We start from the raw sequence: 14261 nt of genomic DNA, 5'->3' as shown, positions 1-14261 counted from the left end.
CCGTCTTCTTAAAATCATTGATGCAGAACACACTTATGTCTAATTGGGGCCGCCTCGTCCCCGACCACGTCCACCGCGGCCGCCACCACCACCCCGACCACGGCCGCGGCCACGATCACCATCTCGCCCGTGACCGCCGCGACGGCCTTGTGGTTGGTTCTGTTGCTGCTCTTTAACAATTTCGACAATCTCTTCGGGAACTCGTAGGTATTTGATCTGGTGGATTGTTAGCGTATAGCCTAAGGAGCGGGGCTCTGCGTTGATTGCGTGTCGGAGGGCTTACGTTGTTGCCCCGGATGTAGACTTCGGGTAATCTGAAGAAGCGGTCGCCCTCAGGACTCGTCTGCACTACCTCGCGCAGAATCAGGTTCATGAAGTTGTCGCACGTAACCAGGTGGCCGTTCAGAGTTTCGCCGTTCTTGAGCTCCACGAGCATGGGGTGGCCCTGTGCGGCCGTGAGGAGACCGAGAGGCAGCTGATCATAAACTGACTTAGTATAGTTGTCGGAAAAGGCGTTTGGGTAAAGCTGGAGCTTACCATTTTGAAATACGATCGAGGTGGGTGAAGGTGGGAGAGTTAGTTGGCGCACAGAGTTGAAAGAGCGCGGGTTGTTGCGTGTGTCCAAAGGTTGTAGCTTATGGATTGAACGGAGGAATTAGACCCAGCACTGTTGATTTATCTGGTGATGTTGACAGTAGCAATGGATTCAAGCTCTAAGAGATGCGATGAGGAAGCCGGAAAAAGGGAAGTGCCGAGCCCAAATGTGGCTTGGGTGCCATCTACTACGAGGAACCTTCGAATTCTTTATATTCTTCTATTTACGTCCATTATATACCAAAAGCATAGATCTACAGTTTGACAACTTTCGGTAACATAAATTAGGGGGTATCGACTAGAATTGAGCTTTTGAGGTTGCACACCTATTGGAGAGAAGATTAATCCGTTGACTTCGAAAACATCCTCGTGTGCATTACATAGTGCATAAGAGAACTGAGCACCGCAAGGCTTAAACCTTTGGTCGCTTAGCTAGCTGTGTCCCGTCCTCCTCCTCGTCGTCATCATCATCCATAACTGTGAGCTTGCGCTTGACACGCCGGTCTCGGCTACCGGTAGGAGCCTTGCTAACTTGTTTGTTTGCCTCTTCCTCTTCATCCTCACCTTCTGGCAAGCGGCCCTCGAGCGCATCCAATGTGATCTCGTAACCCTCCTCCACATTTTGGACCGTAGCATCAAGTTTCTCCACTCGGTCTAGAAGCTCCAGTTCGTTCAAAAGTTCTTTGTTCTTTTTATAGAGACGTTGCTTGGTTAGCATACGCCACCAATAGTAGCGTCGGTCATCCTCATTTTCGGCCTTGTACTTCTTGATTAACAGTCGGGCAAGGTTAGTGCCACCGGCCAGGCGGTGGCTTTGAGGAATCTGACCGAGAAGATACATCTCTAGAACGTGTGCGAACTGCGTAGGTTCGATCTTGAACGATCTGCGGATGTCATGTAGAAGCTTGGTAGGGATGAGGGCGGAAGTAGGCACATTGCGAGGGCGTTTCTTTTGAGAATACGCCCCAAGGGGATCGGGGTTGAGATTCACGTTGTGCCTCAGGAACTCCGGCCGCAGCAGACAATAATCGGCTGTATCCCGGAGAGCGTCGAACTGTTCATTGGGGTCTTCGATGGTCAATTCTAGAATGGTCGGATCTGCGATGCAGGCCGCGTGGATTGTGGTATATAGGTGTGTGCCGTGGCCGGCGCGGTGGTGTGGAGGGAGAATAAGGAACTGGGCAATGCGGAGTCGTGCAGGAAGCTTGGCGATATTGACTTCTGGTAACGGGAACACTTCGTTCTTGACCGCGGGCGTTTGTGATTGATCTCGCTGGTAATACCAATAGCGGTACGTTGTGGCATATCCGACAATCGAATACGATGATGCTGTTGCTGTTGGAGGAGTCACCTTCTCATATCTGTAAATCGGATTAGCCTCAGGTCACAGATATCAGCACAAGACAAACATACACGAAATATACCCTCCACCGGTCGAGCGTCCACTCGGGGTCGTCTGTCTCTAAGGGAGTTCCAGCTTCGATGAAGAGGGAGACGAGAACCTGCATGCGATCCAGAATTTTCCGCACTTCAGGGTCTGCAAGTGATCCAGCCCAGACCTCATATTTTCGGTCCTCAACCTCGTAGCTAATGACAAACTCGCCCGGAGGCTTGAAGTCTTTCGCATCAGGGTCGTTTTGAACAGCTTTCTCATAGTCTTGGAGATCGGCGAACGCCTCTGCGCAAAATGTGGTTAGCTTATATCGCGCCCGCTGTCGCACAGGCCAAACTCACCTTCTTGAACAAAGGGTTTCAAAGTATCGAGAAGATCAACAGCAGCTGTGTCACCGACGGACTTGAACTTCTCGTCGTAAGAAATATGAACATGAGGGCGCAAATCATGGGCGGCGAAGCGCAAGCGGATAATCAAGCCCCTGTAGCCGAATATTTGCTCATCGTCGCCAAAGATAGGATAGGTAAATTGGGGGTGGAAGGTTGAAAGTGTTTTCGGCTTCTTCTCGCCGGGTTGAATGATCGTGACGTGAACCGCATCGTTGGCGTCGCAAGACCCTAAAGTGAATCCTAATCAGCTTATATCTTGGCAGCATTAGATAGCGGGAGACTATGAACTCACATCCAGCTTCGCTCGCCATTTTGACAGGATATGTGGAGTTTGAATGTCAAAAGAGACGATGAAGGATCTGAGGTCTAAAGAGAGACGCGAATAACGCGCCCCGGCCCAGGCGCGCATCAGTATTACCTAATCTGGATCTATGGCCCGCCTAGCTCTAGACGGTAATAAACCTTGACCAGTCACTACTATTCCGTACGCCGTAATAAGGATTGAATATCTCATTAACAGACTGTCTAAGGAAAAGGCTCTATGGCTCCAGCTTTACGCACAAATTTTGGAAGCCTCTGATTCCGGACTATTCACAAGTATAAGACTCGGACAAGACAAGTGAGAAAATATATCAGGGAGGTCAATACCACTATTTACAATTCAGGAAGCTGCGAGTACTCGGATAGTAACAGAAAAGAACCTTCCAAGGAAGGGGCTAAGTTGGAACACTATCCAGCTTCATTCTCGGTGATGATATAGACGCTAGTTGCCACCACTACACCTAATAGACCCGAAGGTTCAATAGTTATTGTCTAGCATCTATATCTTGCTGTACCTTATCTAGCTTGCCAAAACATTCCCGAACACATCTTGGCGACGAATATTAAAGATGATATCTAGAGTGAAGTTCGCAGGCTGTCTTTCTTTTAACTTTCATTCCTATCATGTATTCTATTCCATCGCTTCTGATCTAGTTTCCATTTCCCAGCTGATTTCTTCAGTTGGGGTATCATTTCCAAAGCTCGCCGGATCCCCGTCGTACGTCCTATTCGCTCCAGCGCTTCAACAACCCAATCATGAACTTCGTCAGGAATCCCCGCTGCGCTCCCGGCAATTCCTAGTGGAAAAAGTAGCATGAATGTACCATTTAACAGTGGTATATCTGACGGGTCTTCATTGACTCCTTGCTCGAAGATAGCTTCCTGACTTGCAGTTCCGGCGCATATGTCACCTGCCATGCAAGAAATCGTGTCCAATGCTTGCTGCCGTTGAATTACATCGTCTGCGGTGGGTCGTGCCATTTTCGAAATTTGGGATACGATGGTCTCGTTGACCAGTAATCGTGCCCAGCGGTAGTGGTTGAAAACTCTCGCAACCCACATGTTCGCGTAGACATGATACTGGCCACGAAAGGTGTGCTCGTATGTGTTGGGTTCTTTTATAGCGAAGGACCAGTGGATCGGGAGGTGAGTTTCCCACTCGCGGAGTTCATCTTCAAATAATAGGGCTGAGTTCACTACTGCTCTGGAACCGGGCTTTTGGTGATGCACATGTGCATCGAACTTCGTATATCTTATCAGTATGTCAACTAGGTCGACATCTGGTAAGATATCCGGTGGCGCAGATGGTATGAGATCAGGAGACCAATTCAGTAGATCTGGGGTGACAACCCTCTTGGAGAAATACTTGACAATTGAGACAAAGTAGAATTGTAAGTGAGCTCGATGGTTCAAGTTGGTAAGTGATGACCGAAAGATGGATTGTTTAAGTAACGCGGCCGCACCATTCATATGCACTATCCAAGAGTTGAGCTGGTTTGGGGTACAGCTGACCATCTGCGCGGGTCAGTTTGAATTATAAAAAAGCAATTAGAAACGAAATGCATACCTCGTACAGACTCAGCATTACGATCAAGTGGAGTGTTCTGTCGGGATTGGCCTGAGTGGGGTTCTCCACTACTTCTCGTACAGCCTTGATGACCGTAACATGTTTCTCTCGAGATAATATCCGCAGTTCTCTGTCATTATTGACATTGGACAAGGCAGCAAGGCCGACCGAGACGATAGCATCTCGACTCGACTGATCGAGAGTAATGGCCCCAACTTCAGGAGATGGCTTCACAGTACCTATCTGTAAAGAGCCATCTTCTTTGGTGACAATTCTTGTCACAAAACGGTTAATAAAGAACCTCAGCCCCTGATCCTCCAATGGGATGGACAGCGGGGCAGCAATTCTCGGAGTCCGAATCAATTGGCTCCTGCTCCTGCAGACTAATGCATCTGACGGAGAACAGTCGGGTCGCGAGCCGGGGGTGGGTATATCATATTCTAGGGCACTATCCTCCAATCTTCGACGGGCCTCGGTCTTAGCTTTTGCCTCTGCACTTCGTCGAGCGGCCTTGTCATTCTCATCCCGGAACATTGAAGACGGCACATCCCGATAGCCGCCACATGGCTTGCCTGCTCTCCTGCATTGGGAACACAGGGGCTCAAGCCGGTCACACTAGACCATGTCAGTCTACAATTGGGCTGGTGTTAGGCCACGCCACTTGCCTTTATCCGTCTTTCCCGACAACTGCCGCAACATTTACTGGGACGACCATGGAACGGCATTGTCTCTTAGTGGATGCGGGTGGTCGTATTCAATTCTAAATAGGCAAAGAATTCGTGAGATCAGCCCGTGAACATGAGTCGATGACCGGGGGGCTTGGAGGCTTGGACTCCACTATTTAGTGGGTTCTTGGCATCGATCGGCCTTTCCTAATTGGGTATCTGTTTCATCCTAGTCAAACATATGTACAGTCTACAACAAAGCATGTACACATCAGATCTTAGTTATTGAATGTCTTTGATTGTGGCTTTATCATTCCATATTTGCAATTATATTTGGGCACTCGGCTGTTGCGCGAGACAGTCTCGAGACGATCCCTAGATTTAGTTCGACAAACATTCGATAAACATAAGAAAACTAGTATGAGGGGTTCACTAGCTAAACCAAGAAATATACATGGTAAAAGTATTCGAACAGGGTCAGCGGTCGAAGAAGCCCTTCTAGGGCATCTAAACGTAGACCTATTGTACATGGTAAACATGTGCCTGACCCTTCACGTGGTAATGATGTGGCTGATGATGGTGATGAGCTTTCTGCGAGCTCTCAAGTGGGGCAGTGGGCAAATCTGTCGATGTGCTGGCTGGAATTGTACTGCCCACAAAAGATGGGGAAGTCCTACTGTTGGCTGCAATAGTTGATGATGATGCAACTGTTTCGATGTCCACGACAGCAGAGACAGCAGCAAACTCCGTGGTGGTTGAGTATGAAACAATCGAACTTTGGGTGGATACGCCAGAAGTCGTAGTCGTTGCGCTAGGAGCCAAGCTCAATGTAGCGGACGACGCACTTGGTGTGGGATTGGCCGTAGATGAAACAGCTTTGGAGGAGGATGCAGATACAACATCAGACTCATCCATGTGATAGAGCAATGATCCCCAGCCCAACCCGTCGTAATGACCAGACCCTTCTCCCCAGGATCCCGCACCACCCTCCGCACCGCCGTAATATTCAAGAGAGTTGTTGAGGTAAAGAGTGGTCCAAGGTGCGTCCAATTGCTTCAGCACGACATAGTGGTTGTAGAGAAGCTCCCAGGTAGGTCTGATGGCTCCACGGGAGGCATTACTGATCTCGGTGTAGCTGACTATACCGTTCGTGTAGGGGACGAAGGGAACGTCGTTTCCAAGGTTGTATCGCGCAAAGTACTCCGTTCTAGGGCGAATATTAGTAATTGCTAAGGCGGAAACCTTGGGATGATTGGATGGTACTTACCCACGGAGAATCCGGCTATCGTTATAGGCAAACAAATCCTCTCCTTGGTTCAAGGCCTGCTGCCCGATAACACCTAGAAGCTGTATGTCTAACGCTGAGTGGCCCTGATCACGACCGGATTCTTGGCCTTGGCCGAGTAAAGTTCTAGTACTAGGTTCTTCAACGATATTGGTGATAGCATTGTTGATGGCACCCGTTCCATCCCCGTTCTTGAAGTAATTCACAGCGAAATCCCATACTGTTTGATTGTCGGTTATGACAGCCATAGCCATCGCCGAAGCGACATTGCACAACTCCCAGTTGGCGAAGAAATGAAGAATATTATGCTCCGACGACTCTTCATGGTTCAGCCAGGTGTAGTGCATCGGGATAAAGATGTTATTGGCCATTTCCACGACAGATGGGAGGACATCATCCACGAAGGGCTGATAGTCAAGAAGGAGTTCGGCTGCGTTGGCGAGTTCATACCCCTGCAGGCCAGCTGTGAGGTACTTGTCGTCGCCACCACCGATTGCAGTGAGATTGGTCGCCCATGCATGCAGGATATTGCTAGCGGCATCGGCAAAGCTCGTGTTCCTGGATATCTTCCAGCGTAAGCCTAGATTGAAAGCTGCCGCGACGTCATGCCAGAGGAGCTGTGCGTTTGCGGCATTGTCTTCCCAAGCACTCCGATAGACAACGCTGACTGCTGAAGGAGTGTAGCTGGCGTCCGACAATGAGAGGCTTGTCAAGGTATTCCAAGATGTAGTCCATGGATCCAGACTGGCATTGATCTTTTTCTGGGTGCGAGAGATATCGCTTTCAGAGACGAGGAGGCCAGGGTGCACAAAACTTGCTACAAGGGGGAGAAAAGGGATAACGAAAGAAAGAGAGGGGACCATTGCAAAGAGAAAGGCAGCAATGAGTACAAATATGGCAAGAAAAAGAATGAAGGACAAAACTAAAGATATGAGGAACCAGCCTAGTAATATAGAGATCGTTATTCTCTGGTTAGATTAAACTACAAATAAAGCGGAGATATATTCGAGGTCTATGAAATTACTCCGTTCTTAATTTAAAACAGCCTGTGTTTCAGCTATGCGCTAGGAAAATTGGAATTCCGGACAGTTTCATGTTTCTAGGTGTTTGTAGACATTAGCTCCGGTACCTGTCGATCAAGTACTCCGTAGTTGTCCTGACATCGGAAATGAGTTTATATTCGGCTAGGAAATTCGTGGGATCTATTCGACAAGAAACAGCCAAGATATTCTCATAGCACCTGAATTTATTATGGCATGCGTACTCGGTCTATGCTTCCCTCCTTAACGATGTAGCACTTCAATAATGTCTTCACGATGGTATACGGGGTACTATATGGTAGATAACTCCGATGTCTTTTTTGGATGGTCTTCCTAGATATCTCTTTAGACGTCTTTTTACACTTGTTTGTTTCTCTTTTTGGTATTATAGCTAGAAGAATGGTCATTGACTATATCACTCTACAATAGGGGTAAACGCATAAACCCTGTGTATAACCAGAGATCTTTTCTACAACTCAACGGAAATTGTTCCAGAACAGCTTCCAGTGGTATCGTTTGGGGTTATCCTGTTTCTTCTAAGAGACATCATCCATATGGGACCCGTGTTCCCCGAGAGAAAAAGCAGGTGGAAGTTCATGAGTTAGGCCCAAGAGCTGCGTTTCTGATATGCCAGGCTAAGCTGCTGAGGTCGGCTACATGCCATGTTACTTCGCAGAGACTAGCTCTACTAAAAGTCAATTTCGTATACAACAGCACACCGATATCTGGCCGAGGTACCGTTTCCATTGCATCAACAGCTATTTTCATGAAGTATATTGCCAAAAAAAGATATTGAATTACGAACGTGTCCGGTTATAAGACTTTTCGAGGTCTTAAGACATCTCCCTAGAGAGTTGAGAGTGAAAAAAGAGGAATAGTGAAACGGGCGAATGCTATAGCCTACAGTTACGGTTGAGTGGCCTAACACTTACCAGCTACCTTAATTAAGAGATGCCTAACCCTATTTTTCCCCTCCCGGCAGTGGATATCGTTGCTGCTGTTTTGTATGCCATTTTTTTCTTATTGACAGCTATACAATGGATTTGATGTAGGCCTGGGTCTGAAGCGTTCCAGCTTGGCGGTGTAGTGATGATCTCTTTGGTCGATACCACAGAAAAGACGCTGAACACGGGGAAAACGGTATCCAAGTAGGTATCATTATCCAGCTAGTAGCATCTAGCTTGTTCGCAGTAGCGCCTGGGCGTTTCAGTTTCAATTTCACTTCCAAGCGCTTCACAGGGTCTCTAGGTTCGATCTGTCTCTCGTCGACTTCACCGAAGCCACGACAGGATATTTGGGCACCCAGGGGGGCTGCCGTATGTATTTGATACCCTGTATACCTGTCCATGTGTTGCCCTTTCCGTCTGCCGGCATCCAGGAAGGTATCTGCCATACTTGGGCTTTCGACTCCCAAAGGGTCCACACGGTAGCGGTGACCCGGAGATTCGGATGCGATAAGAATGGCGGGGTCGATCGGCTTTGGGTCTGTGGTCTGTGATCTCTGCATATGTATTCTAGTGGAGCATGGGTGACTGCTGTGTTCTTGCATCAGTATGGAGTATCAATGTGCAAGCGTGGCCGACAGTGGCTTGCGTGGCTTTCGTGGCTTGAACATTTCATATTAAATCACGGATCGATGTTCTTTGCTATAGACATAGCAGGGGTAAAGTGAAGTAATCTAGACAAGGTAAGGAGGAATAAATGCAGAAAGAATCGATCCAAGCAAGGATGGTTGCACCAAGGCCAGATGTGTGGCTGGAGAACATACAACATGTTCTAGAATAAACCTTCCAAGGACAAGCCCTCTATGCATGCCTTTCAAGGGCATTGTCGAATAAAATATCCCTTCTAAATACGCATATGTTGCTCATACCTTGTACATATTTCCCCCTGGTATGTTTTGAAAGCGGTACCTGAGCTACGTGGGTCCCCCGGGTCCTTCCAACACCTTGGCCTCTTACGCCTTACGCAACCACACATCTCCAGACTCCCTCTGGACCCTCTATTCAATTCCCCTCACCATGATAGAAAGTCTATAGAGTGAACTGCGAGATCATCATGGAGGGACTATTCACTCTGCTCGCCCTGAGCATTGTGATGGCAATTACGTGAGCTTCCTGTGTTCGGAAACCTAAGATTCACTTGGAAGCTAATGCTCATGATTGGCAGATCCTTTGTCGTCGGCTCATTACCTCTGGCTTTTACACTGTCCCCCTCTCAACTCCGCTTGATATCATCGATTGGTATGGGCGTTCTGGTGGGGACGTCACTGATCGTGATTATCCCCGAGGGCATTGAAACTCTCTACAGCGCGAACGCTCTCACTCGCAAACAACACAGTACACGGGCTACCGCTATTGAATGGCAGCACCAGGCCCCGGTCGTGGCAGCCACGTTTGGCCCGAACGGAGACAGCGCCTCAACCCTACCGTCCGATACCCCTGTCCCGGGTCTTCTTCTGGAAAGAGACCAACTCTCCGAGTCGCAAACACTTCATGTCCGTAAGGAGGATTCGGATGAAACAACGGCCAAGGACACAATCCACGGAGACGAGGAGAGTTCGCCACATGCGTGGGTCGGAATCGCCCTTGTCAGTGGTTTCATTTTGATGTACCTCGTCGATAAATTGCCCGAATTCGCAGCGCCGACAAAAAACGATCGGACCCCTTACCATATCTCTTTGGATAACCTTGGATCTGGGTTGCGGCGGGGTTCCTCCCCCTCCCGCGATGGTGGACTGCTTGATGCGAACCACGCGTCCAGACGTGGCCACAGCTTTGCGACCACGACCGGCCTAGTGATCCACGCCGCGGCGGACGGTATTGCTCTAGGCGCTTCCAGCTCGGATGCCGGGCTCAGTTTCATTATATTCTTGGCGATCATGGTGCATAAAGCTCCAGCGTCTTTCGGATTAACATCCATCCTGCTCAAGCAAGGGCTGTCAAGTCGCACCGCGAGAGCGCATTTGCTGGTCTTCAGTCTGGCAGCTCCTTTCGGTGCCTTGGCTACTTTCCTCTTTGTACAGATGATGGGATCTTCCGGTGCCGATGAGGCAGGCACTCACTGGCGCACTGGAATGCTACTGCTTTTCTCTGGGGGTACCTTTTTGTGAGTCTTCTTTTCTCGGTCAGAACCATAGACCTTTATATTAACCCCTGCAGGTATGTTGCGATGCACACCATGCAAGAAAACGGCCCGGGCTCATCCCCGCGCGAACTTCCTATCAACGGATATGGTGACCGAGACCAGAATGGATCAGACAAGTCCATGAGAGACTTGATTGCATCTGTTTTGGGCATGATCTTGCCACTATTCTTGCAAATTGGACATGCTCATTGAGCAAGTGCCCGTATGTATTCCTTGGGGATACGCCATAGTGCTTTTACATTTTCGCTCTTCAACTAGATTTTGGAGGGCTTATACCCATTGCAAGGTACATTTGGGAGATGGGTTATTCTAGCTGAGATAAATTGAGATACGGGAGGATATGTTTGAATAGATTTCCTTGTATAACTGCTGGGTGCTATATCGGTCATAATTGCATGATATCTCACGATCACATCTACGTAGCGTCACTGTGCCATATTTAAAGCATGACAAGGTCCCCGACGTCTGACTTCTCCGAAGAATACTTTTTATCTTCCCATGATGTCGGTGATGACAAGATTCGTCAGTTTCGTCAGTCTGAATCATCCCGGCGTTCTTGACAGGTTCCACGGTCCCATTCCGATAGCCGCATGCCAATCCACAGCCTTGGGTCAATATCCTCGTGGGTGTTAATGGGTATCGTGAGTGTCGTGAATATTCAGGTTGCCTTGACAGTTCACGAGATTCAGCCCCGGAGATCTATGACTTGGTCTTGGGCCAAAGCACCTGCGTGTCTACATTCTCGACGCCTCACTTTTGCCTCTTTTGTCATAAATCCCTAAAAGGCAAATCTCAGGCAAATCAGAAGGCAAAAAGATGCAGAGGAAACATACGATCAGTGTCGGACACATAAGATCCATATAAATCCCATCTGCTGAACTAGTGCCGGCGAGGCCATGCTTTGTCAGAATCACGACACCTCCGCTTCAACTGTCCCCTTTCCTCGTCGCCTGCTTTTTCATTGGAAGTCGATTTCGGACTTTGATTGAATGAAAAAGAAACGACAAAAAAAAGTGATATATTCGAAAAAAAGAAAAAAAAGAAAAAGAAAAACGGGGGGCCTCGATACATTCGGAGGATTATTAGTCTCACCTCCCTTCTTCCCTCGGCCGTTCGCCAGCCTCTCCTCATAACCCCGAACATCATACTCTTGACTCCCGACTCGCTCATAATTGTATGCCGGCCCTGAACGCTAGAAGGCTCAGTGCGTTGCATCAATAAATACAAATCGGACAAGTGGGAGGATCATCCTAGACTGTGGCGGCCTCCCCCCTGTTCTGCGGCCATGGACTCCCATCGGGCATCATTCAGCGACATGGGAGATGGGTCGAATGCGCACACAACAGATCCGTTGGACCCTCATAGCCAACCGTCCCACGAATCAGTCAATACTTTCGCCAGTACTCCATCCAGATCACTCAGCACCAAGAGCACCGTCACTCCTATACCCGCCAACCTACTTCCTTCAGCGCCCGCATCACCCCCGACACCCGCGCCCAGCCCTACCCCCCATCAACGACCACCAACTTGGCACACGACCGATGACGAAGAGACTAGCTTTTTGTTAAGCCTTCGCATTCACTTCAGTACTCTATCCAACGGTCGAAAACAGAAACTCCTGGAGGGCCTTTTGGACATATGCGACAGCCAGCATCTGAGCTTTGTGTCGAGTTATGTTGGACCTCGATTGAGGAAAGACCCATTTCAGGTTTTCCCTAATGAGCTATGCTTAAGAGTGAGCCGTTTGGTCGAGTTCTCTTCTTATACAGTACTAATGTTGCGTCTGCTTAGGTTCTCTCCTTTATCGACGATCCCAAGACTCTCGCCCGAGCCTCACAAGTATCACGGCGTTGGCGAGAACTACTAAACGATGACATTACTTGGAAAAACCTATGCGAGAAACATGCGTACTCGGTGCGACGGGTACTGGACGATGAGGCGGACCTCGTCGACCCATTCACCGCCCACCCCGTAGACCCGGTTTCTGGCTCACGCACCTTCCACGGCCTGCAGCGGCGCTTGACCGCATCCAGTGGTCAGGCCACGGAGAGTGCACCGGAGCTACCCCGCACGCTTTCTGGAGAATGGTTGCCTCCGACAAGCTTCTCTCGAAGACGTCGGACCCGACCTGTCTCCTACCGTTCACAGTTCAAACAAAAATACATGGTCGAGTCCGCGTGGAACAAAGGTGGTCGATGCACCCAGCGCCATATCACTCCTGACCAAGGTGTAGTGACAAGTCTTCACCTCACTCCGAAGTATATTGTCGTCGCGTTGGATAATGCGAAGATCCACGTATATGATACCAACGGTGACAATCAAAAGACCCTTCAAGGTCATGTGATGGGAGTATGGGCAATGGTTCCGTGGGATGATATTTTGGTCAGTGGAGGCTGCGATCGGGAAGTTCGAGTATGGAACATGGCTACTGGGTAAGACAGAACATCCACGGCTTGCACGAACAAAAACTAACACATGATAGCGCGGGGATCCATCTTCTTCGAGGCCACACATCAACCGTGCGTTGTCTAAAAATGTCAGATCGGAACACCGCCATCTCAGGATCCAGAGACACCACCCTCCGTATATGGGATCTGGCTACAGGGACATGTCGTAACGTCCTCGTTGGACACCAAGCCAGTGTAAGGTGCCTGGCCATCCATGGTGATCTAGTCGTGTCAGGCAGTTATGATACGACTGCACGTATATGGAGCATCTCTCAAGGCCGCTGTCTCCGCACCCTTTCAGGACATTTCAGTCAGATCTACGCTATTGCCTTTGACGGCCGGCGGATCGCGACAGGAAGTTTGGATACTAGCGTCCGGATTTGGGACCCGCATTCTGGGCAGTGCCACGCCATTTTACAAGGTCATACGTCTTTGGTTGGTCAGCTACAGATGCGGGACGACACCCTAGTGACAGGTGGCTCGGATGGCTCTGTCCGCGTTTGGTCGTTGACTAAGATGGCGCCGATTCACCGTCTTGCGGCCCACGATAACAGTGTCACCAGTCTTCAGTTTGATAAGACTCGCATTGTTAGTGGTGGCAGCGATGGCCGTGTCAAGGTTTGGAACCTACAGACTGGTCAGCTATTGCGGGAGCTTTCTACTCCGGCCGAGGCGGTTTGGAGGGTTGCTTTTGAAGATGAAAAGGCAGTAATCATGGCCAGCCGATCTGGGCGCACTGTTATGGAGGTATGTGGCGATGTTCTGTCTTATGAGAATATGTTTTCTAATATATATCGCAGGTCTGGTCTTTCTCTCCACCACCCGATGATTTCGATGATACAGCCAGTGAGAGTGGTTTAATCACTACAGGCACAAGCTCTGTTAATGACCGCGATCTGGTTCCAACTCGACGTCGAACCCTCTGCTCCGTCCCCGCATCGATCCCGTTAGGCACTGATAGCGATGCACTTATGCCAGACGCGCCCTCCTAATCCCTTAGCATTTGCTGGTCTGAACAGATCCAAATGCGTTTTGATATCCTGCCATCTAACGACTACGCATATCTATTTATTTGTCATGTTTCTCTCCCCATCTTTTGAAGCGCGGTGTGTTTTTTTCAACAGTGGGTGTTTTGCCTTCAGAATGAACTACTGGCGTCCCTCCCTATGTGTTTCTAGAGCACCAAACGGTTGCATATTTGGTGTCACAAATCTGTTTGGTTACTGTGCCTTGTTCTTTATCCAGACTGATGAAGTTGCCATATTGGAGTTGTGAGGCCTTTCTTTTACATTGTTCTTATTTCATATCGGCCATTTCGGAGTGTTTTCTGGTTGAGTACATGATACCTTTTGGGGAACACTTGGAATGTGATTTATATACCATCTAGTCCGATGAAATCTATCATTTACATTC

General features: G+C 49.0%; 6 protein-coding genes across 6 annotated transcripts; 2 read left to right on the top strand and 4 right to left on the bottom strand.

Moving 5' to 3' along the window:
• Window positions 1-39: 39 nt before the first annotated feature.
• On the bottom strand, window positions 40-540 carry LCP9604111_9678 (U6 snRNA-associated Sm-like protein LSm4; the record flags this gene model as incomplete). Its single annotated transcript, XM_039077958.1, has 3 exons — window positions 40-216; window positions 284-475; window positions 538-540. 3 exons carry the CDS (start codon window positions 538-540, stop codon window positions 40-42), a joined length of 372 nt encoding a protein of 123 aa, XP_038924342.1.
• A 466-nt stretch (window positions 541-1006) lies between these two features.
• Window positions 1007-2687, bottom strand: hat1 (histone acetyltransferase catalytic subunit HAT1; the record flags this gene model as incomplete). Its single annotated transcript, XM_039077957.1, has 4 exons — window positions 1007-1955; window positions 2008-2272; window positions 2329-2604; window positions 2669-2687. The coding sequence occupies 4 exons, from the start codon at window positions 2685-2687 to the stop codon at window positions 1007-1009; spliced, it is 1509 nt and encodes a 502-aa protein (XP_038924341.1).
• An 837-nt stretch (window positions 2688-3524) lies between these two features.
• On the bottom strand, window positions 3525-4989 carry LCP9604111_9676 (Zn(II)2Cys6 transcription factor; the record flags this gene model as incomplete). The annotated part of the gene is made up of 4 exons (XM_039077956.1): window positions 3525-3608; window positions 3655-4212; window positions 4265-4879; window positions 4930-4989. 4 exons carry the CDS (start codon window positions 4987-4989, stop codon window positions 3525-3527), a joined length of 1317 nt encoding a protein of 438 aa, XP_038924340.1.
• Window positions 4990-5448: 459 nt separating this feature from the next.
• LCP9604111_9675 (uncharacterized protein) lies at window positions 5449-7077 on the bottom strand (the record flags this gene model as incomplete). Its single annotated transcript, XM_039077955.1, has 2 exons — window positions 5449-6136; window positions 6197-7077. 2 exons carry the CDS (start codon window positions 7075-7077, stop codon window positions 5449-5451), a joined length of 1569 nt encoding a protein of 522 aa, XP_038924339.1.
• Window positions 7078-9312: 2235 nt separating this feature from the next.
• Window positions 9313-10593, top strand: LCP9604111_9674 (Mn(2+) transporter ATX2; the record flags this gene model as incomplete). The annotated part of the gene is made up of 3 exons (XM_039077954.1): window positions 9313-9362; window positions 9424-10362; window positions 10416-10593. The coding sequence occupies 3 exons, from the start codon at window positions 9313-9315 to the stop codon at window positions 10591-10593; spliced, it is 1167 nt and encodes a 388-aa protein (XP_038924338.1).
• A 1093-nt stretch (window positions 10594-11686) lies between these two features.
• On the top strand, window positions 11687-13840 carry LCP9604111_9673 (F-box/WD repeat-containing protein; the record flags this gene model as incomplete). The annotated part of the gene is made up of 4 exons (XM_039077953.1): window positions 11687-12136; window positions 12193-12833; window positions 12884-13595; window positions 13649-13840. The coding sequence occupies 4 exons, from the start codon at window positions 11687-11689 to the stop codon at window positions 13838-13840; spliced, it is 1995 nt and encodes a 664-aa protein (XP_038924337.1).
• Between the last annotated feature and the right edge of the window lie 421 nt (window positions 13841-14261).

This window comes from Penicillium roqueforti (assembly GCF_015533775.1).
Source record: "Penicillium roqueforti strain LCP96 04111 chromosome Unknown scaffold_58, whole genome shotgun sequence".
Taxonomy (NCBI): Eukaryota; Fungi; Ascomycota; class Eurotiomycetes; order Eurotiales; family Aspergillaceae; genus Penicillium; species Penicillium roqueforti.
Note: the sequence above shows the minus strand (reverse complement) of the source record. Positions and strands in the feature narration are given on the sequence as shown.